The 21,709-nt window shown below is 52.8% G+C and overlaps 1 protein-coding gene across 5 annotated transcripts in view; it reads left to right on the top strand.

Moving 5' to 3' along the window:
• Positions 1–21,709, top strand: part of RYR1 (ryanodine receptor 1) — a 160,021-nt gene that overhangs the window by 10,146 nt on the left and 128,166 nt on the right. For all 5 annotated transcript variants that reach the window (XM_039465527.2, XM_039465526.2, XM_039465523.2 and 2 more), the window contains exons 3-20: positions 900–1,004; positions 2,050–2,124; positions 2,207–2,285; positions 2,636–2,748; positions 3,059–3,152; positions 4,986–5,079; positions 5,204–5,278; positions 7,920–8,076; positions 8,208–8,372; positions 9,882–10,003; positions 10,903–11,098; positions 15,346–15,481; positions 15,564–15,659; positions 15,745–15,863; positions 17,516–17,649; positions 18,021–18,262; positions 19,099–19,291; positions 20,340–20,556. In XM_039465527.2, the coding sequence (XP_039321461.2) occupies positions 900–1,004; positions 2,050–2,124; positions 2,207–2,285; positions 2,636–2,748; positions 3,059–3,152; positions 4,986–5,079; positions 5,204–5,278; positions 7,920–8,076; positions 8,208–8,372; positions 9,882–10,003; positions 10,903–11,098; positions 15,346–15,481; positions 15,564–15,659; positions 15,745–15,863; positions 17,516–17,649; positions 18,021–18,262; positions 19,099–19,291; positions 20,340–20,556 (2,412 nt within the window). The remainder of the gene's footprint in view (positions 1–899; positions 1,005–2,049; positions 2,125–2,206; positions 2,286–2,635; positions 2,749–3,058; positions 3,153–4,985; positions 5,080–5,203; positions 5,279–7,919; positions 8,077–8,207; positions 8,373–9,881; positions 10,004–10,902; positions 11,099–15,345; positions 15,482–15,563; positions 15,660–15,744; positions 15,864–17,515; positions 17,650–18,020; positions 18,263–19,098; positions 19,292–20,339; positions 20,557–21,709) is intronic.

Raw genomic sequence — 21,709 nt, 5'->3', positions numbered from 1 at the left:
TAGTCAGGTTGGTCTCGAACTCCTGACCTCGTGATCTGACCGCCTTGGCCTCCCAAAGTGCTGGGATTACAGGCATGAGCCACCTCATCTGGTGGGATTTTTTTTTTTTTTTTTTTTTTTTCATTTTTTTTGTAAGTAACAAGACTGAATCATTACGGGTCGTTTTAGGGGATGGAATCCCATGGTGGGGGCGTGGGGAGGATGGGACAGGGCCTCAGTTGCAGAGGGCTTAGGGCATCCGACGGGGGTCACGGCTGGCAGAGCAGGGGGATGTGGAATCTGATGGGGGAAGAAGTTTCAGAGTCTGAGCGAGAGGGGTCTGAGGAGCCGAGTCTTGAGTTTAGGAGTCGGAGGGTGGGGGACTGAGGAGGAAATTTAAGGTTGGGCGCCCTCCTGTGTGTTTGAAGCAGAGTTCAGAGGTGTTTGAAGGAAAAAGCAGGAGCTAGGACTGTCTGATGGTGGAGGCAGGAGGTGGGACTTCCTTTGGGAAGGGATGTGGGGTCTTTGGAGGATTTGGGGTCTTCAGCAGAGGAGGACACAGAACAGGAGCTTCCTGTCCTTGGAGCAGGGTTAGCATGTCTCAGCGGGGAGGCATGGGGCTGAGGCTTCCTATGAGATTAGGTGGGACACGATTCCTTGACGGGGGAGGGTTAGGGTTAGAGAATTTTCTATGGAGTCTGGGTAGGGTTGAGGTGTCTGAGGGAGGAGGCACAGAAGAGGTATTTTGGTGATGTTGATGCAGATTCAGTGTGTCTGACGGGGGTGGCAGAGGGCTGGGCTTTCTTGTGGGGTGGGGCTGTGGTCAGGAGTGTGGGCATTCAGACTAGGGGAGGGAGTGTGGCAGGGAATGGTACTCAGGGGTCTCCTGGCCCCTCATTCACTTCCTCCACCCGCCCCAGAATGTGCCCCCCGATCTGGCCATCTGTTGCTTCGTCCTGGAGCAGTCCCTGTCCGTGCGAGCCCTGCAGGAGATGCTGGCCAACACGGTGGAGGCTGGCGTGGAGGTGAGGACCCTACCTGGGGGTGGGCGGGGTAGCAGGGATGGGGGAGAGGACCCAGGGGTCGCTTACCATCTGCTCTTCTTCCTCTCTCTGCCCTGCCCCCCACAGGCCCTCAATTTGGATAAGTGGGTAGGTCTGGCCTTGGATGTCACCTGTCCTTCCACCCCTCCCGACCCCAGGCCCACCTCTCGGGTCCACGGGGGCTGGAGGGTCTTCCCTCGCCCCAGCTGTCAGGAGCTGTGGAACCCAGAGCAGGCCAGGCAGGCAGGCAGGCAGGAAGGGGATGGGGGCTTCTGAACCCCTGTCCCCTACGCCTGCTCCTTTCTCTTGCCTGTCCTTTCCCCCAACCCTGATCCCAGCTCCTCTCCGCATGGGACCTCCCCCCCCACCTGCCCATCCCAAGCGTGAGTCCCTTTGGTCCAGCAGTGGGTCTACCATGTGATCACCTGGCCCCATCACATGGTGCCCCCATGGCAGCCTCGGAGCATGGGCATGTGACAGCCATGATGGGAGGCATGGTGACATCAAGCAGTCAGATGTCCGCCCCCAGGGCCAAGTCCCCTTGTGCTGATGAGGGGCAGCTGTCTTACCACTGCGGTGATGTTAGCCGATGGAACCAGTGCTAGGCCTGTCCTGGAGCACACGGGCTGCAGCTCAGCGTGGTGGGGGAGGTCAGAGCAGAGGGGCTCAGGTCCACTGAGCCTGGGGCTGTCCTGAGTATCCCTGGGAAACTAGAAGATGGGTTCGTCCACCTGAGTGACTTCCGGCCAAGGTGAAGGGAGCAGAGAGGACAGAGTGGGCTTTTACGGAATATACAATGGCCCATCCATAGCCACCTGTCTCAGAGACCTAGTCCCTGCTTCCATGAAGGGGGAAACTGAGGCAGAGAGTCCCATGAGAGTCTGAGCTGAGGCTATTTTACCTCCAGGCCTGAGCGCAGTATTTTACAGTATTTTACATCTTGTCACCTGTGACGAGGCCAGACCTCTGGGGGGTCTGGAGAGTCCAGGAGGTCTGTGCTTATTCTGTTTCCTCCCTCCTCCTGCAGTCATCCCAGGGCGGGGGACACAGGACGCTCCTGTATGGCCATGCCATCCTTCTCCGGCACGCGCACAGCCGCATGGTGAGTGCAACCTCGACGGGCGTGGGCAGGGGGCGGGGCATGTGGGGCCTGCCAGGAGGCTGACCTCCCTCTACAATCCTAGTATCTGAGCTGCCTCACCACCTCTCGCTCTATGACGGACAAGCTGGCCTTTGACGTGGGACTGCAGGAGGATGCAACAGGTGCCGCCACTGGAGGGGGTGGGGGTGTGAAGGGGACCCCGCAGGCAGGGATTCAGGGGGTAGAGGGTCTGCAGAACTCCGGGGCAAGCATGAGACTACCCTGGGGACACAAACGGGGGCCTCGGAGCAGAGTCGTCTTCGACAGTCCGGATAGGGAGACTTGGACACACACTGGGGAGCGCGAGGCAGTCTGAAGTCAGGAACAGGAACTGTTAGGTGGAAAGTCAGTGGCAGTGATGAGAGAGTTGTGGGCCAAGGGCCCGGGAGGCCTGGTGGCTGGGAGAGCCCTGGAAAAGAGCACTCTGGGAAGCCATCATCCTGACAGCCACCCCCTCCGCCCCCACCCATAGGAGAGGCCTGCTGGTGGACCATGCACCCAGCCTCCAAGCAGAGGTCTGAAGGAGAAAAGGTCCGTGTTGGGGATGACATCATCCTTGTCAGTGTCTCCTCTGAGCGATACCTGGTGAGCCATCACAGTTCCTCCTGCTCCTCCAGGTCTGGGGGCGCATGGGAGGGGCCCCCATCTCCTCGCCATGGGTTTGCCTAGCTGGTCTCCCACTCCCAATTTCCTGTTTCCTGACCCCTGGCATCCAGTTTTCTGATTTCTGCTCTCCCATTGCCTGATTTGATCATTTCCTGATCTGTGATCTCCGATGATCCTGTCTCCCATCTGCCGGTTTCCTGGTATCCGCTCTTGATTTCCGGCCTCTGACACTGGGACTCTCGCCCACCCCTACAATCATCTCTGATTGCCACATCCTGGCGGCCCCCAGCACCTGTCCACTGCGAGTGGGGAGCTCCAGGTTGACGCTTCCTTCATGCAGACACTGTGGAATATGAACCCCATCTGTTCCCGCTGCGAAGAGGGTGAGGACCCCAGACCTCCTGCCCCTAAATGGAGACACCCTCCAGCAAAACAGACCCTTAATGTTGCCCTTCAGGGATACCCAAATGGAGCCTTGGAACCTCAGACCCCAAACCTAGATCTCCCAATTATCACACTTAGATCTCCAGCTGACCCCAAATCCAGAACCCCCCAGAGCTCAGGCCCCCCAAATCTCAAACTAAAGATTAGACTCCCAAACTCAGACCCCAAAGTATTAGTCCCCAGGTCTCCTAAACTCAGATTCAAATCTTAAAACACTAAATTTAAAGCTTGTGGCCGGGCGCGGTGGCTCACACTTGTAATCTTAGCACTTTGGGAAGCTGAGGCAGGTGGATCACCTGAGGCCAGGAGTTTGAGACCAGCCTGGCCAACACAGCAAAACCCCATCTCTATTCAAAACACAAAAATTAGCTGGGTGTGGTGGCACGTGTCTATAATCCCAGCTATTCAGGAGGGTGAGGCAGGAGAATTGATTGAACCTGAATGGCGGAGGTTGCAGTGAGCTGAGACTGTGCCACTGTAATGCAACCTGGTTGAGAGAGCCAGACTCCGTCTCAAAAAAAAAAAAAAAAAAAAAAAGTTAAAGCTCCTTAAACAATAAACACAGACTGTGATCTCAGACCCCCAAACCCAGACCCCCAAATTCATACAGCAGATCCCCAAACCAAGACTCCAATCTTCAGCCCTCCAACCTCTCAGACTTTAGACTTCAACTTCAAATCTCAGAAACCAAAATCCTTGAAATCAAACTCCCAACTCAGATTCCCATGCTGACTCCAACTCTCATACTCCGAACTTCAGAGTCCTAAACCAGACTCACATTGGGACTCAGACCACAGACGGTTTTTGATCCCCAAACTCAGACCCTGAAACTCAGACCCATCACTCCTACGTCATACCCCAAAGCTCAGACTTCCACACCCTAGATTATAGCCTCAGACCCCCAACCTCACTTTCCAGCTTCTGACCTCCAAAATCAATACTCAAGGCCAGGCACGCCTATAATCCCAGCAGTCTGGGAGCCAAGGCGGGTAGATCACTTGAGATCAGGAGTTCGATCAGGGCCAGCTTGGCAAAATCCTGCCTCTACTAAAAATACAAAAATTAGCTGGTCATGGTGGCTGGCACCTCTAATCTGAGCTACTTGGGAGATTGAGGCAGGAGAATCACTTGAACCCCAGAGGCAGAGGTTGTGGTGAGCTGAGATCATGCCATTGCACTCCAGCCTGGGCAACAGAGTGAGACTCTGTCTCAAAAACAAAACAAAACAAAAATGTCCTCACAATTCGGGTCCTAGCTCCAGAACCCAACCTCAGACCCAGCCATCACCCTTCTAAGCCCATATGCCACACCTCAGCCCTGGAACTCAGATCCAACACCAGTGAGCATTAGACCTCAACCCTGGACCACACACACACTCTGACCCCCACCTCAAAAGTTCAAACACAGAGCCTTAAATCACAGACCCACAACTCCCCCAGCCTCGGCTCTGTAGACCCAGACCCCCCAAATTAAGTGCCAGCTTCAGATCCTAAGTAGGAACTTCAAATGTCAGAAACCAAAATCCCCCAAATCAAACTTCCAATTCAGCCTCCCATGCTGAGACTCCAAGCATGGCCCAAGTCTCATAGCCCGACTTCAGGCCTCAACCTTGGCCCTAAAATACCCTGAAACTCGGACCTCCAACTGCAAACCCCTAAACCCAGCCCTCAGCTTCCCCCAGGGGAGGAGCAGGGCCCCTGACTTCATCTTGGCTCCTGGGTCTTCCTGGGGCTCCGGCCTCCCGGTGACCACCTTCCCTTGCTCCTCTCCAGGCTTTGTGACGGGAGGCCACGTGCTTCGCCTCTTTCATGGACATATGGATGAGTGTCTGACCATTTCCCCTGCTGACAGTGATGACCAGCGCAGGTCTGGGCTGTGGACAAGAAGGCCTGGGGTCTAGGGGTGGAGGTGGAGGGCTGGACCCTATGAGTAGGATTAGGGACCAGATTCTGGGAGCTGAACCCTTGACTTCACTCTCCTGTGTTCCCAGACTTGTCTACTATGAAGGGGGAGCTGTGTGCACCCACGCCCGCTCCCTCTGGAGGCTGGAGCCACTGAGAATCAGGTAGGGTGGGGAAAGTGGGGCGGGGCCAGGGAGAGGCTGGGGTCTCCTGGCAGCCTGGGAGGAGAGCAGAGGTCTTGAGGGAAGATCTGAGGAAGAGACTGAAGGGTCTCGAGGGAAAATCAGAGCAGCCTAAGAGAGAGAAGAAAGTCTCAGCCACGCGTGGTGACTTCATGCCTGTAACCCCAGCACTTTGGGAGGCTGAGATGAGAGGACCACTGGAGGCTAGGAGTTCAAAACCAGCCTGGGCAACATCATGAGACCCCCCCCATCTCTGCAAAAATTTAAAAAGTAGTCGGGCGTGGTGGTGTGTACCTATAGTCCCAGCTACTTTCTGGGGCTGAGGTGGAGGATCATGTGGGCCCGGGAGGTCAGGGCTGCAGATCCTGAGCTGAGATCCTGCCACCGTACTTCAGCCTGGGTGACTTAGCAAGACCCCGTCTCAAAAAAACAAACAACAAAAAGGAGGCCGAGTGTGGTGGCTCATAACTGTAATTCCAGCACTTTGGGAGGCAGAGGCAGGTGGATCACTTGAGGTCAGGAGTTCAAGACCTACCTCAAAAGAAAGAAAGAAAGAAAGAAGGAAGGAAATCAAAACAAAAACAAAAAATGAAGTCTCTCTGGAGTCCTGGAGAAAAAGGAGGTTTGGGGGATTTTTATTCTGATTTTTTTTTTTTTTTTTTTTTTTGAGATGGAGTTTCGCTCTTGTTACCCAGGCTGGAGTGCAATGGCGCAATCTCGGCTCACCGCAACCTCCGCCTCCTGGGTTCAGGCGATTCTCCTGCCTCAGCCTCCTGAGTAGCTGGGATTACAGGCACACACCACCATGCCCAGCTAATTTTTTTTTTGTATTTTTAGTAGAGACGGGGTTTCACCATGTTGACCAGGATGGTCTCGATCTCCCGACCTCGTGATCCACCCGCCTCGGCCTCCCAAAGTGCTGGGATTACAGGCTTGAGCCACCGTGCCCGGCCCTGATTTATTTTTTAACAGTGTATTGCTTTATTTGGGGTCTTGGGGGAGACACCAGGGAGAGAGAAGAAATCAAAGCACTACAAATTCAGGCTCCAATAATGTTAAAATAGTACATATGCAAAATGAGTAACTGGAATCCTTTCCTTAAGGACTCGACTCACGGAAGAAGAACTTTAATTGCAGTTTCAAAAAACATTTGTATGAAGTAGAAATTGGTTTCAATAACCTTAGTAAAGAATATGTTCTGGCAAGTGGAGGTAACTGGATGTAAAAATCTGGCAGCAATAAAACAGTCAGTTTGGGGGATTTTTGTTTTTTTTTTTTGAGACGGAGTTTTGCTCTTGTTACCCAGGCTGGAGTGCAATGGCACGATCTCGGCTCACCGCAACCTCCGCCTCCTGGGTTCAGGCAATTCTCCTGCCTCAGCCTCCTGAGTAGCTGGGATTACAGGCACGCGCCACGATGCCCAGCTAATTTTTTGTATTTTTAGTAGAGACAGGGTTTCACCATGTTGACCGGGACGGTCTCGATCTCTTGACCTCGTGATCCACCCGCCTCGGCCTCCCAAAGTGCTGGGATTACAGGCGTGAGCCACCGCGCCCGGCCAGTTTGGGGGATTTTTAAGGGAGTGACTGGGGGTCCTGAGTACAATGATGGGGAATTTAGGGGTCTGGAAAAACTAGGGGCACTGGAGACATTTGGGAAACTCTGAAGAAGCTGTGAGGGCCTGAGAGAGGATTGGGTTCCGCAGGGAGGACGAGGGGTCCTAATGAAGATTTAGGATTCCTTGGCCGGTGCGGTGGTTCATGCCTGTAATCTCCACATTTTGGGAGGTTGAGGCAGGCGGACCATCTGAGATCTGGAGTTCAGAACCAGCCTGACCAACAAGGAGAAACCCCATATCCACTAAAAATACAAAATTACCCAGGTGTGGTGATGCATGCCTGTAATCCCAGCTACTTGAGAGGCTGAGGCAGGAGAATTGCTTGAACCTGGGAGGTGGAGGTTGTGGTGAGCTGAGATTGTGCCACTGCACTCCAGCCTGGGCAACAGGAGTGAAACTCCATCTCAAAAAGAAAACAAAAAGAGATTTAGGGTCCTACAAAAGGTTTGGGGAACCCTGGAAGAGGGTTGGGGGCTTGAGGAGGTTTGGACCAAGACTGTAATATCCAGGCCAGGTGCAGTGGCTCATGCCTGTAATCCTAGCACTTTGGAAGGCCGAGGCGGGAGGATTGCTTGAGTCCTGGAGTTCGAGATCAGCTTGGGCAATATATCAATTCCTGGTTTCTATTAAAAAAGAAAAAAAAAAAAAAGCCGGGCGCGGTGGCTCAAGCCTGTAATCCCAGCACTTTGGGAGGCCAAGGCGGGTGGATCACGAGGTCAAGAGATCGAGACCATCCTGGTCAACATGGTGAAACCCCGTCTCTACTAAAAATATAAAAAATTAGCTGGGCATGGTGGCGCGTGCCTGTAATCCCAGCTACTCAGGAGGCTGAGGCAGGAGAATTGCCTGAACCCAGGAGGCGGAGGTTGCGGTGAGCCGAGATCGCGCCATTGCACTCCAGCCTGGGTAACAGCAAAACTCCATCTCAAAAAAAAAAAGAAAAGACTATAATGTCCATAGGAGAACTGAGGGTCCTCTGACTCTCCTGGCCCTCATCCTCCACAGCTGGAGTGGGAGCCACCTGCGCTGGGGCCAGCCACTCCGAGTCCGACATGTCACCACCGGGCGGTACCTGGCGCTCACAGAGGACCAAGGCCTGGTGGTGGTTGACGCCAGCAAGGCCCACACCAAGGCTACCTCCTTCTGCTTCCGCATCTCCAAGGTCAGTGGGGTTTGTGGTGCCCTTGGGAGCCCCTCAATCCCAGTCCAGCCTGCACTCTGCTGTCCCTCAGGGGGGCTCCCCTGCTAAACACACAGGCAGAGGAGGCTGACCTGTGTCCCCTGCCCCTGCAGGAGAAGCTGGATGTGGCCCCCAAGCGGGACGTGGAGGGCATGGGCCCCCCTGAGATCAAGTACGGGGAGTCACTGTGCTTCGTGCAGCATGTGGCCTCAGGACTGTGGCTAACCTATGCCGCCCCGGACCCCAAGGCCCTGCGGCTCGGCGTGCTCAAGAAGAAGGTGGGTGTAGCCGGGCGTGGTGGCTCAAGCCTGTAATCCCAGCACTTTGGGAGGCCGAGGTGGGTGGATCACGAGGTCAAGAGATCGAGACCATCCTGGTCAACATGGTGAAACCCCGTCTCTACTAAAAATACAAAAAATTAGCTGGGCATCGTGGCGCATGCCTGTAATCCCAGCTACTCAGGAGGCTGAGGCAGGAGAATTGCCTGAACCCAGGAGGCGGAGGTTGTGGTGAGCCGAGATCGCGCCATTGCACTCCAGCCTGGGTAACAAGAGCGAAACTCTGTCTCAAAAAAAAAAAAAAAAAAAAAAAAAAGAAACAAAAAGAAATTCAGGGGGTTCCACGGTGAAATGCAGAGGGCTTTATAGATGAGCTGGTGGGGAGGCGGTGTCTGATTTACCTAGGGCTCGAAAGACTGCTTGGACCAGGTATGCCGTTTGCATAGGGTGCAAATTTCTGGCTGCCTCCACCCTAAGAAAGAGTATTGTATGAGTGGGTCCTCTGTCTAAGCTGCACCATGTTGCCCATTCCTTTACTCTACACGTGGGGAGGGAAAAAAAGGCGGGGGGGTAGGAGATGGAGCCTCCATGTCGGACATGCCTAGCCCCCAGGTGTGCCTTGTCTGTCGGCACATTCCCCAATGTGAACCGCCAGCTTACTTGTGCATGTTCGTAGCTTGATTTCTCAGGCTGCTCTTTGTTAGAAAAGAAATAATTTGAGGGGGCTGCTAGAAAGGAAACTCTGCTGAGGACTCTGCTGCCCTTACTATCTGCCTAAATAATTTCTTTCTACCTCTCGTGTCAGTGCCATCAGTCGAGTTAGGGGACAGTCAGGACAGGGATCTTAGGCTTTACTGCCAGTGGCTAGAACAGAGCCACTTGCTACAGGCTTGCTGAATGGATGAGTGGGAAGTCTTGGGGAGGCACCCATTTGCAAAAACAGGCCTGTCATTGAATACATAAGCCGAGGGCATAGAGACAGAGCCTGGACCGTGTCCAAAGGGGGGACCCATGAGCGTCGTCAGCAGGTGGATGGTATTTACAGCCGCAGACTGGATGAGTTCCTGGGGAGGCTGGCTCAGGATGAAGCTGTCAGCCGTGATGGTCTCACCTTGTGGAAAAGTGGTCTGGGACATGTTAAATTTGGGGGCTGTTAGAGCTTTCTTGGCGGGGGGAATGTTAAGTCAGCAGTAGGCACAGGTGGAGAGGATCTGGCCTGGAGACAGAGACAGGAGGGAGGTAGGAATGGAGAGAGAGAGGGAGAGGCAGGGCAGAGGTGAGAGAGATAGAGAGACAAAGACAGGCAAGACCAGAGACAGAGACAGAGAGAGACAGAGAGGAGAGACATAATCAAAGACACAGAGAAGATAGATGATGGGGAACAGAAAAACGAGATTCTGTAGAGCAGGGAGTAGGGGGCAAATGCAGAACTCAAGTCTGGGCAGAGGTCTAGGGGGCATGGCCCTGGGCAGCTGGGCTCACTCCAGACCTCTGTCCCTCCACTTCTAGGCCATGCTGCACCAGGAGGGCCACATGGATGACGCACTGTCCCTGACCCGCTGCCAGCAGGAGGAGTCCCAGGCTGCCCGCATGATCTACAGCACCAATGGCTTGTACAACCAGTTCATCAAGTGAGCAACCTGACCTCCCTGCCCGGGTGACTCCCATGCTCTCCCCTGCTTCAGGTGTCCATGCACCTGGCCTCTTTCATCTCTACCTCTGATGCTCACACATGTATATGGGCCATGTGCAGTGGCTCATGCCTGTAATCCCAAGACTTTGGGAGGCCAAGGCAGGAGGATCACTTGAGCCCAGGACCTTGAGAACAGCTACAGAGGGGGACCCTGCCTCAAAAAAAAAAAAAAAAAAAAAAAAATTAGGCTGGGCACAGTGGCTCACACCTGTAATACCAGCACGTTGAGAGGCTGAGCAGGGTGGATCGCTTGAGCCCAGGAGTTCAAGACCAGCCTGAGCAACATAGGGAAACACTGTCTCTATAAAAAAAAAAAATCACAAAAAATTGGCCAGGCGTGGTGGCATGTGCTTGTAGTCACAGCTACTTGGGAGGCTGAGTAGGGGGGACTGCATGAGCCAGGGGGCCAAGGCTGCAGTGAGCCACTGTACTCCAGCTTCGATGACGGAGATCCTTCTCAAAAAAATAACAATAATAACATATACATGACCCCTGACCTCTAAACTCCTGACCTCTGTACACTTGACCCCTAATCTGATCTTGACAACCGTGATCACATTCCTGATTATCACCCAACTTTCACACCTCTGACATCCAGAGCCTGGACCCTGGACCTCTCCATCCCTGAGTCCTGGGAACCCCCTGTACCTACACAGGAGCGAGTCCCAGTCCCAGCTCTCCCCTTGGCCGCTGTGTGACCTCGGACCAATGCCTTTCCCTCTCTGCGTCTCAGTTCTCCCCCTCTGTAAAACGGGTGGGTCTGGGGGAGTCCTGCGGGAGTGGAGCCGCGGTAGTCAGCGTTCCCGGCCCTGGCTGAGAGCTGCGAGGTCCCTGCAGGAGCCTGGACAGCTTCAGCGGGAAGCCACGGGTCTCGGGGCCGCCGGCTGGCACGGCGCTGCCCATCGAGGGCGTTATCCTGAGCCTGCAGGACCTCATCATCTACTTCGAGCCACCTTCCGAGGACTTGAAGCACGAGGAGAAGCAGAGCAAGCTGCGTAGCCTGCGCAACCGCCAGAGCCTCTTCCAGGAGGAGGTGAGGCCGCGGCGAGGGTGGGGCGGGGCCTGTGGGTTCAGCGGGCGGGATCACGGAGGGGCGGGGCCACGGCGCTGGACGGGGCGGGACCTGAGGGACCTGGGGAAGTAGGTATTGAGAATGGGGTGGGGGCAGGAGGAGGAGCCGGACAGGAACCCCAGCCAGTGAGAAGGTGAGGGGACGGGGTGTTGGGAAGGGGCGGGCCTGCTGCACTGGTAGGCGGGACCTGTGGGAAGGAGTAGGGCGAATGGCCGAGCAGGGGGCGGGGCCTGGAGAGAAGGATGGACGAGATAGGGGCGGAGCCTGTGTGATGCTCAGGGCTAGAGTGAGGCCTGGGGAGGTGAGGCCGGGGGTGGGGCCAGAGATCAGAGGTGGGGCTGCCGACTTAGCGGGCGGGGTCTGCGGGGTGGGCGGACAGAACCAGGGTTGGGTATGGGAGGTGCGGGGCCAGAAATAGATCTTTGGGCATTTGGGAGGGGAGGCTGGCTGTGAACAAAACGGAAAAAATCTCTGTCCTTATGAAGCTGACCCAGCAGAGGGAGACAGGAGATCAGTAAAATAAATAAGTAAATTGTATGGCATATTAGATGGTGATAACTGCTGAAAAGAAAAATTCCGCAGGCAAGGGGTAGGGAGTGTTGGGGCTTTGCAGTTTAAGACAGAGCCGTCAGGCAGGGTGACCTGGAGGAAGAGAGAAAGAAAACCATGTGCAAAGGCCATGAGGTGGGAGGGTGTTTGGCATGTTCCGGAAACAGCTAGACAGTGATTGGAGCAGGGAGGCTTGGGTGGGGGAGTGGAAGGAGATGAGGGCAGAGAGGTGACGAGGGCCAGGCCTTGGTGAGGACTTTGGCTTTGCGAGCCACAGGAGGTTTTGGGTCTCTCCAGTCACAGCTAGTTAGGGGCAGGGTGATGCCATCTTGGTTCTGCTCTCCACTTTGAGGCACTGCTCCTCTCACTGCTGATCAGGGCCCAGGATGCAGATACCACAATTGTTTTTGTTTGTTTGATTTTGGTTTTTGAGACAGACTCACTCTGTCACCCAGGATGGAGTGCAGTGGTGGGATCTTGGTCATTACAACCTCCTCCTTCTGGGTTCAAGTGATTCTCCTGCCTCAGCCTCCCGAGTAGCTGAGACTACAGGTGTGCACCACCACACCCAGCTAATTGTTGTATTTTTAGTAGAGATGGAGTTTCACCATGTTGGCCAGGCTGGTCTCGAACTCCTGACCTCAGATGATCCACCTGCCTCAGCCTCCCAAAGGGCTGGGATTAGAGGCATAAGCCACTGTGCCCAGACAGTTTTGTCCTTTTTGTTGATTTCACTGATTTTTTTTTTTTTTTTTTTTTTTTGAGACGGAGTTTCGCTCTTGTTACCCAGGCTGGAGTGCAATGGCACAATCTCGGCTCACCGCAACCTCTGCCTCCTGGGTTCAGGCAATTCTCCTGCCTCAGCCTCCTGAGTAGCTGGGATTATAGGCACGCGCCACCATGCCCAGCTAATTTTTTGTATTTTTAGTAGAGATGGGGTTTCACCATGTTGACCAGGATGGTCTCGATCTCTCGACCTCGTGATCCACCCGCCTCAGCCTCCCAAAGTGCTGGGATTACAAGCTTGAGCCACCGCGCCCGGCTGGATTTCACTGTTTATAATGTCTCGCAGTGTAGTGCTGAAGTGCTGTCTAGCTTTCCTAAGTGCAAGAAAGCTATGATGTGCCTGACTGAGAAAATATGTTAGATAAGCTTCATTCCGGTATGAGTTATATCGCTGTTGGCTATGAATTTAATGTTAATGACTCAACAATATATATTAAATAACCATCTTTAAACAAAAACATATAAAACAAGGTTATATAATAAGTATTGATGTAAATGCTGTCACAGACTCACAGGGACTCCCTGTATTTCTTCTAGGATCAGTGGTTCCATGTTTGATAATTCAGTGTTCATAATGGCTTTATAGAACATAACTACCATGAATAATGAGAATTGACTGTATATGTTTTATGTACTTTTCTGTATATGTATTATGATTCATAATAAAAGAAAACAATTAAAATGTAAAAAAAAGAAAGAAGGAAAAGCTAAAGTGAGAAAAATCTTTCTGATGGTTAGTGTGGAGAGTGAACTGGGCCAATTAGAACCAGGAGTGGGGTGCTAGGAAGTGAGTAGGATGGAAAGAAAAGTGTGGGAAGGGGAAGCATAAATTCAGTCCTAATGTTTGCAGGTAACACCCCTTCTGGGAACCAAGGAAGGAGAGCTAGGCAGACCCCCAGCATAATTAGTGCCTTAAGAATAACTTACAGCTCGTGCCAGGTGCAGTGGCTCAAGCCTGTAATCCCAGCACTTTGGGAGGCCGAGGCAGGTGGATCACGAGGTCAAGAGACTGAGACCATCCTGGTCAACATAGTGAAACCCCGTCTCTACTAAAAATGCAAAAAAATCAGCTGGGCATGGTGGCGCGTGCCTGTAATCCCAGCTACTCAGGAGGCTGAGGCAGGAGAATTGCCTGAACCCAGGAGGCGGAGGTTGCGGTGAGCCGAGATCGCGCCATTGCACTCCAGCCTGGGTAACAAGAGCGAAACTCCTTCTCAAAAAAAAAAAAAAAAAAAAAAAGAATAACTTACTGCTCATTTATTTCTTTCTATATAATTTAAAAAATATAATCATATCTTAGTTCCTAGTCAGAGGAATGCCTAGAGCAGACACAGTACAGAGCATGAATTAAGGAATAAGCAGCTTATAGTCAGATGGATGGCTAGAGCAGACATGGTGCAGAGCATGATTTAAGGGAAAAACAGTTACACCAGGACAAGAATTTGTGGTCCAGGTGACAGCATTCGATATTGTAAAGATACTCACTGTATGGCAGGCTTGGAGCAAGAGCCACTCCTCCTGAAAAGGAGTTGCAGTACCTTGCATCCAGTTCTTGTGGAAAGCTGGCCTCAGGTTGTCAAGCTCACAAGCATCCTAGGGCTTAAAACCCCTCTGGTCGGCCGGGCCCAGTGGCCTGTAATCCTAGTACTTTGGGAGGCCGAGGCAGGTGGATCATGAGGTCAAGAGATCGAGATCATCCTGGCCAGCATAGTGAAACCCTGTGTCTGCTAAAAAATACAAAAAAACTAGCTGGGCGTGGTAATGTGCCCCTGTAGTCCCAGCTACTTGGGAGGCTGAGGCAGGAGAATTGCTTGAACCTGGGAAGTGGAGGTTGCAGTGAGCCGAGGTCGAGCCACTGCACTCCAGCCTGGCGCCTGGTGATGGAGTGATACTCTGTCTCACACACACACAAAAAACCCTTCGGTCTAATCACGCCTAGGTGGCTGTATACCTTGTCAGCCCTGTTGCTGTATACTGACTCAAAGCATCCTCCTATAGAAATTATTGGAAGCTGCCAGCAGGTGGCCGTATACCTTGTCAGCTCTTTAGCTACTGTGCTGACTCAAAGCATCCTCCTATAGAATTCCTTAGAAGTAGCCTGCCCCTAGATAAGAGATGTTGCACACTGCACCCTCTTCACTGCACACGCCCCACCTCCTTGCCTCGGTGACCTAATGGGGTGGACTCTTTGCTTATTGCACATGTGATTGTCTTGACCCTATTACTATTCTTTTTTTTTTTTTCTTTTTTTTTTTTAAGAAAGGGTTTCACCATGTTGGCCAGGCTGGTCTTGAACTCCTAACCTCAGGTGATCCGCCTGCCTCGGCCTCCCAAAGTGCTGAGATTACAGGCGTGAGCCACCACGCCCGGCCGACCATATTACTATTCTTAAGATGACCTCACTCACTACCCTGCTCCCTAACCTATATCCAATAAATACAGACACTCCTGAAGATTCGGGGCCTTGCCTGTCTTTGCTTAAGTGGTGTGGCCCTCTGAGCCCAGCTATCTTTTCCAGTCCTTCTGTGTCCTGTCTCTTTGTTTGTCAGATCCTGTGCCGCAGCACAGCACTAGGGGACACCCCATGACCCTGTAGGGCTTGACCCTACAGATGTTAATGAGGACTGAATTATCATGAACTGAATTATCATGAACTGATATATTGGATAGAGGCAGAGAGGACAAGAACAAATGGCGATCCCAGGAGGAGAGGCGGGCGATGGGACTGATTGGAAATGTGAAACCAAACAGGCTGGTTTAGATCTAGGAACACACCATCACGCCATTGAAGGAATATGAATTAGTGAATCCAAGAAAGACGGGAAGGGAGGGGCTGGGTCTCCTATTGTGACCCCTTATTTTCCTCATCCTAGGGGATGCTCTCCCTGGTCCTGAATTGCATTGACCGCTTAAATGTCTACACCACCGCTGCCCACTTTGCCGAGTTTGCAGGGGAAGAGGCAGCCGAGTCCTGGAAAGAGATTGTGAATCTTCTCTATGAACTCCTGGGTACGGGGTCTCGGTCCTGACTCCCCCGAGAACACCCCAGATCCCCAGTCCTATCGGATCTGACACCTCTTCCCCTCCTCAGCCTCTCTGATCCGTGGCAATCGTAGCAACTGTGCCCTCTTCTCCACAAACTTGGACTGGCTAGTCAGCAAGCTGGATCGGCTGGAGGCCTCGTCTGGTAGGAGAAACCGGGGGAGACAGACAAGGGCTTGTGGGAGGGGGTGGCCATGCTGCTTCACCTCTCATTCTGGGCACCCTGGCAGGCATCCTGGAGGTCCTGTACTGTGTCCTCATTGAGAGTCCGGAGGTTCTGAACATCATCCAGGAGAATCACATCAAGTCCATCATCTCCCTCCTGGACAAGCATGGGAGGAACCACAAGGTTGGCCCCTCACCCCTCATCTCTCATCCCATGAACTGTGAACCCTGACCTCTCCCCAGGACCCCAGAACTCTGCTCACACCCTTACTTCCCTCCTCCATCTCATCTCTCACCTGTACATCACTCCCACTGGCTTCCGTCTCAACACAGGGGGCTCAAACAATGGCTCATAAGTTGATTCAGGGCCAAAGATGTGCTTCGTTAGATCTCGGAAATGTTTTTGTGTGTGTGTGTGTGTGTGTGTGTGTGTGTGTGTTTTTTTTTAAGACAGTCTCACTCTGTCACCCAGGCTGGAGTGCAGTAGCATGATCTTGGCTCACTGCAGCCTCCACCTCCCGGGTTCAAGCAATTCTCCTGCCTCAGCCTCCAGATTAGCTGGGATTACAGGCTCCTGCCACCACACCTGATTTTAGTAGAGGCAAAGTTTCACTATGTTGGCCAGAGTGGTCTTGAACTCCTGACCTCAGGCGATCCATCCACCTCAGCCTCCCAAAGTGCTGGAATTACAGGTGTGAGCCACTGTGCCTGGCTGGGCGCTGAAATGTTTTTTTTTGTTGTTTTTTTTTCTTGTTGAGACGGAGTTTCGCCCTTGATACCCAGGCTGGAGTGCAATGGCGCGATCTCGGCTCACCGCAACCTCCGCCTCCTGGGGTCAGGCAATTCTCCTGCCTCAGCCTCCTGAGTAGCTGGGATTACAGGCACGCACCACCATGCCCAGCTAATTTTTTGTATTTTTGGTAGAGACGGGGTTTCACCATGTTGACCAGGATGGTCTCGATCTCTCGACCTCGTGATCCACCCGCCTCGGCCTCCCAAAGTGCTGGGATTACAGGCTTGTGCCACCGCGCCCGGCAGGCTGAAATGTTTTTAAACTTTTCAAATTTTATAGCCTCTAGGTGGGCTGCGTATATTTACTCTGCAGTTTGCCACAGCCCTATAAGTTCCACATTATTTCTAACCACTTCATGCATTTACGTGGTCAGTGCAAAAGTAATTGCAGTGTTTGCTATTAAAAGGATTGACAAAAACCGCAATTACTTTTGCACCAACCTAATCCCAGCACTTTGAGAAGCTGAGCCAGGCAGATCACAAGGTCAGGAGTTCAAGACCAGCCTAGCCAACATAGTGAAACCCTGTGTCTACTAAAAATACCAAACTTAGCTTGGCATGGTGGCGGGTGCCTGTAGTCCCACCTACTCGGGAGACTGAGGCAGGAGAATTGCTTGAACCCAGGAGGTGTAGGTTGTGGTGAGCTGAGGTCACACCATTGCACTTTAGCCTGAGTGACAAGAACGAAATTCCATCTCAAAAAAAAAAAAAGTATATATATAAAATCTTGATTCCTGTGTCTCTCACTGGTCCTTTCACTCTGCCCTCTAACCTCTTACCTCACTACTCCAATATCTCCTTCCTCACACTGCTGATACCTTATCCCAACCCATGTGACTCTCCCTCAGCCTCTGGCCAGATCTTTGACCCTTGACCTTTTTCTAATCCCTGACCTTCCACTTTCACCACCTCCTCCCAGTCGAAATTGCCACGTCTCATCCCGATGTGCCATCCTTTTCTCCCGGATTCCCTCCCTCCCAGGGTCCTTCCATAGCCCCTGCCCTGGTGCCTGCCCACCTTTTGACCTCTGACCTTGACCTCCAGGTCCTGGACGTGCTATGCTCCCTGTGTGTGTGCAATGGCGTGGCTGTTCGCTCCAACCAAGATCTTATTACTGAGAACTTGCTGCCTGGCCGTGAGCTTCTGCTGCAGACAAACCTCATCAACTATGTCACCAGGTCTGGCTCCTAACCTCTGACCCCAGAACTCAGAACTTCTCAGCCCTCTCCCTGACTCAGAGACTCCACACCCAGGTGGATGTCCCTTCCTTAATCTTCCGCCCCAGGGCTAACACCCAGTCCTCACAGATGTCCACTGTGGCCCCATTCACCCTTGGCGTTCCCTCCTCTTGTTCTGTCTTCCTGGCTCCGTTTCTGCCTCTGTTTCTCCCTCTGTGTGTTTTCTCTTTGTCTTTGCCTGTTTCTGTCTCAGTCCTCCTCCGTCTCCATCTCCCTGTCTCTCTCCATCTCTGTCTTTGGATGCCTGTCTCTCTCCCGCTTCCTACCACCTGCTCTCTCTCTTCCTACCTCCTGTTCCCTCTCTTCTGCAGCATCCGCCCCAACATCTTCGTGGGCCGAGCAGAGGGCACCACACAGTACAGCAAATGGTACTTTGAGGTGATGGTGGACGAGGTGATTCCATTTCTGACAGCTCAACCCACCCACTTGCGGGTAGGCTGGGCCCTCACCGAGGGCTACAGCCCCTACCCTGGGGGCGGCGAGGGCTGGGGCGGCAACGGGGTCGGCGATGACCTCTACTCCTATGGCTTTGATGGACTGCATCTCTGGACAGGTAACTGAACCCCTTCGGGGACCCTCACCCCTGACCATTGACCCCAGTATTTCTAAGACTCTGACGACACACCTTGAGGGTCTCAGGATCCTGACTCCCAGAAAAGGCCTGCTTTTCACCTTTTATTCCTCATTTCCCAAGACCGTAACCCTAGAGCTTCCTGATTCCTGGCTCTGACCTTGTTACCTACAGAACTCTGATCCCAGAGTAGCTATGACCTCTGACCCTAGATATCTTAGAAGACCACCCAGAATACTGTGATCTCTGATCTCTGACTCCTGACCCCAGGAGAATTTATTGATTTATTTTGTTTATTTATTTCTTTATTTTGAAACAGAGCCTCACTCTGTCGCCCAGGCTGGAGTGCAGTAGTGCGATCTCGACTCGCTGCAACCTCTGCCTCCCAGCTTCAAGCTATTCACCTTCCTCAGCCTCTGAGTAGCTGGGATTACGCCCACCACCATGCCTGGCTCGTTTTTGTATATTTAGTAGAGACAGGGTCTCACCATATTAGTCAGGCTGGTCTCAAACCCCAGACCTCAGGTTATCCATCCACCTTGGCCTTCCAAAGTGCTGGGATTACAGGTGTGAGTCACCGCATCTGGCCTCCAGGGGTATTTAATCTCCAGCCCCACAGCTCAGAATCCTAACTTCAGGGCAATCCTGACCTCTGCCCTTCATTTCAAAGCTGTAGGAGCATCCAAGGCAATGCTTTCCATTAGGGTTTCCAGGATATAGTCCCCACAGGAGCCTCCAATATCTGTCCCTTTTCTCTCAGTATCATTGGTTCTGTGGGACCTGTGACCTCTGATCCCTCTCTGGTGACTTTGATGCAGGACACGTGGCACGCCCGGTGACTTCCCCAGGGCAGCACCTCCTGGCCCCTGAAGACGTGGTCAGCTGCTGCCTGGACCTCAGCGTGCCGTCCATCTCCTTTCGCATCAACGGCTGTCCCGTGCAGGGCGTCTTTGAGTCCTTCAACCTGGACGGGCTCTTCTTCCCTGTTGTCAGCTTCTCAGCTGGTGTCAAGTGAGCACTTGCCCCCACCCCACAGCCAGTCCTCAGACCTAGCACTGACCCGAGGCAGCTTCCCCAGTCACTCCGTGGCCTCCCAGGAGGCCAGGCCACAGCAGTGACTCCAGAACCTGATGATGATCTCATGACTCCCAACCTTCCTTAACCCCCTAATGACCTCAGACGCTCCCGATGACAATGGACTCTCTCAATAATCTCTTAATAGTGCCGGCATCTCCAATGACCTTTCAGTCAGCTCACTTCCCCAGTGACCCTGCTTCTGAATAACTCGTTATTCCAAAGACCCTTCAATGATCCTGTCCTTTTCCAATGACCCCAACCTCCCTGAATGTCCATTCGGTGGTGATTATGTTTATCTCATAATAGATGCTCAGTGACTTCTCATTGACCTTCTTCTTGGTCTCCCCAAACCTTCCAGTGTCCCCGCATGCTCTGTTGACCTGGGGTCCCCCCTGAAGGACTGTTCCATGAACTTGCAGGCATCTGAACTCTTCTGGATTAACTGCAGACCCTCCCACTCTCAACTCCCTGGCTCTCAATTCCCTTATGATATCCCTTTGACTGTAGACTTCCTTTATGACTTTTTTTTTTTTAATGAGTCTTGCTCTGTAGCCCAGGCTGGAGTGCAGTGGCATGATCTGGGCTCACCGAAACCTCCGCCTCCTGGATTCAAGCGATTCTCCTGCCCCAGCTTACCGAATAGCTGGGAGTACAGGTGCCCACCACCACGCCTGACTAGTTTTTGTATTTTTAGTAGAGACAGGGTTTCACCATATTGGCCAGGCTGGTCTTGAACTCCTGACCTTGTGATCCGCCTGCCTTGACCTCCCAAAGTGCTTGGATTACAGGTGTAAGCCATCATGCCCGACCCCTTTATGATTTCTAAATAACCTCCAGGACACTATGACTGCCCAGTGAGTTCTGGGGAGACCTCAGATCTCCCCAGAACTTTCCATTGATCCCAGGACTGCTTCCATGTCCCCCACTGACCACAGACTGCCCCCCATAACCCCCCTAAATGATCCCTATTGTCCTTCCCCAGGGTGCGGTTCCTCCTTGGTGGCCGCCATGGTGAATTCAAGTTCCTGCCCCCACCTGGCTATGCTCCGTGCCATGAAGCTGTGCTCCCTCGAGAGCGACTCCATCTTGAACCCATCAAGGAGTATCGACGGGAGGGGCCCCGGGGGCCTCACCTGGTGGGCCCCAGTCGCTGCCTCTCACACACCGACTTTGTGCCTTGCCCTGTGGACACTGTCCAGGTACTGGCTGCCCTGCAAAGGTTTTCCAGTGAGTCAGGGGCTCTTAGGAGTCAGAGAGGGGGCTGGTGCCATCTTTCACACCTGTAATCCCAGCACTTTGGGAGGCTGAGGAGGGCAGAACATCTGAGTCAGAAGTTCAAGACCAGCCTGACCAACATAGTAAAACCCTGTCTCTACTAAAAATAGAAAAATTAGCATGGTGGCAGGTGCCTGTAATCCTAGCTACTTGGGAGGTGGAGTCAGGAGGATTTCTTGAACCTGGGAGGCAGAGGTTGCAGTGAACCAAGATGGTGACACTACACTCCAGCTTGGGCAACAGAGTAAGACTCCATCTCAAAACAAACAAAAACAACCAACATACATTTTGGGAAGCCGAGGTGGGAGCCTCACGCTTGAGCCCAAAAGTTCGAGACTGGTCTGGATAACCCCCATCTTTACCAAAAAGAAAAAAATTTTGTGTGTAAAAATTTAAACATTTTTTTAAAAAAGGAGTGAGAGAGGTGGGGAGCGGCCCTAGAAGCTGGGAACCTTGTTGTTTAACAGATGGAGAAACTGAGGCACAGAGAGGCAAAGGGTTCTGTCGGTGCAGAATTGGAGTCTCAGGGAATCCTCACCACTGTCTCACAAAGAAAAGGTGGCTCACACCTGTGATTCCAGAACTTTGAGAGGCTGAGGCAGAAGGATCACCTGAGTCCAGGAGTTCAAGAGCAGCCTGGGCAACATCGCGAGACTCTGTCTCTGCAAAAAATTAAAAGTTAGCTGAGGTGGTGGTGCATAGACTGTTTCTCCCAGCTACTTGGGAGGCTGAGATGGGAGGGTCACTTGAGCCCAGGGGTTTGAGGCTGCAGTGAGCTATGATTGCACCAATGTACTCCAGCCTGGGTGACAGAGCAAGACCCTATCTCAAAAATAAATAAACAAATAAATAAAAAGCCTGGGTGTGGTGGCTCACGCCTGTAATCCTAGCACTTTGGGAGGCCAAGGCAGGCAGATAACCGGAGGTCAGGAGTTCAAGACCAGCCTGGCCAACATGGTGAAACCCCATCTCTACTGAAAATACAAAAATGAGCCAGGCGTGGTGGCAGGTGCCTGTAATTCCAGCTACCCAGGAGGCTGAGGCAGGAGACTCATTTGAACCCGGGAGGTGGAGATT

Source organism: Saimiri boliviensis, chromosome 14 (assembly GCF_048565385.1).
Source record: "Saimiri boliviensis isolate mSaiBol1 chromosome 14, mSaiBol1.pri, whole genome shotgun sequence".
Taxonomy (NCBI): domain Eukaryota; kingdom Metazoa; phylum Chordata; class Mammalia; order Primates; family Cebidae; genus Saimiri; species Saimiri boliviensis.
The sequence above is the reverse complement of the archived record's forward strand: the minus strand, read 5'-3'. Positions and strand labels throughout refer to the sequence as shown.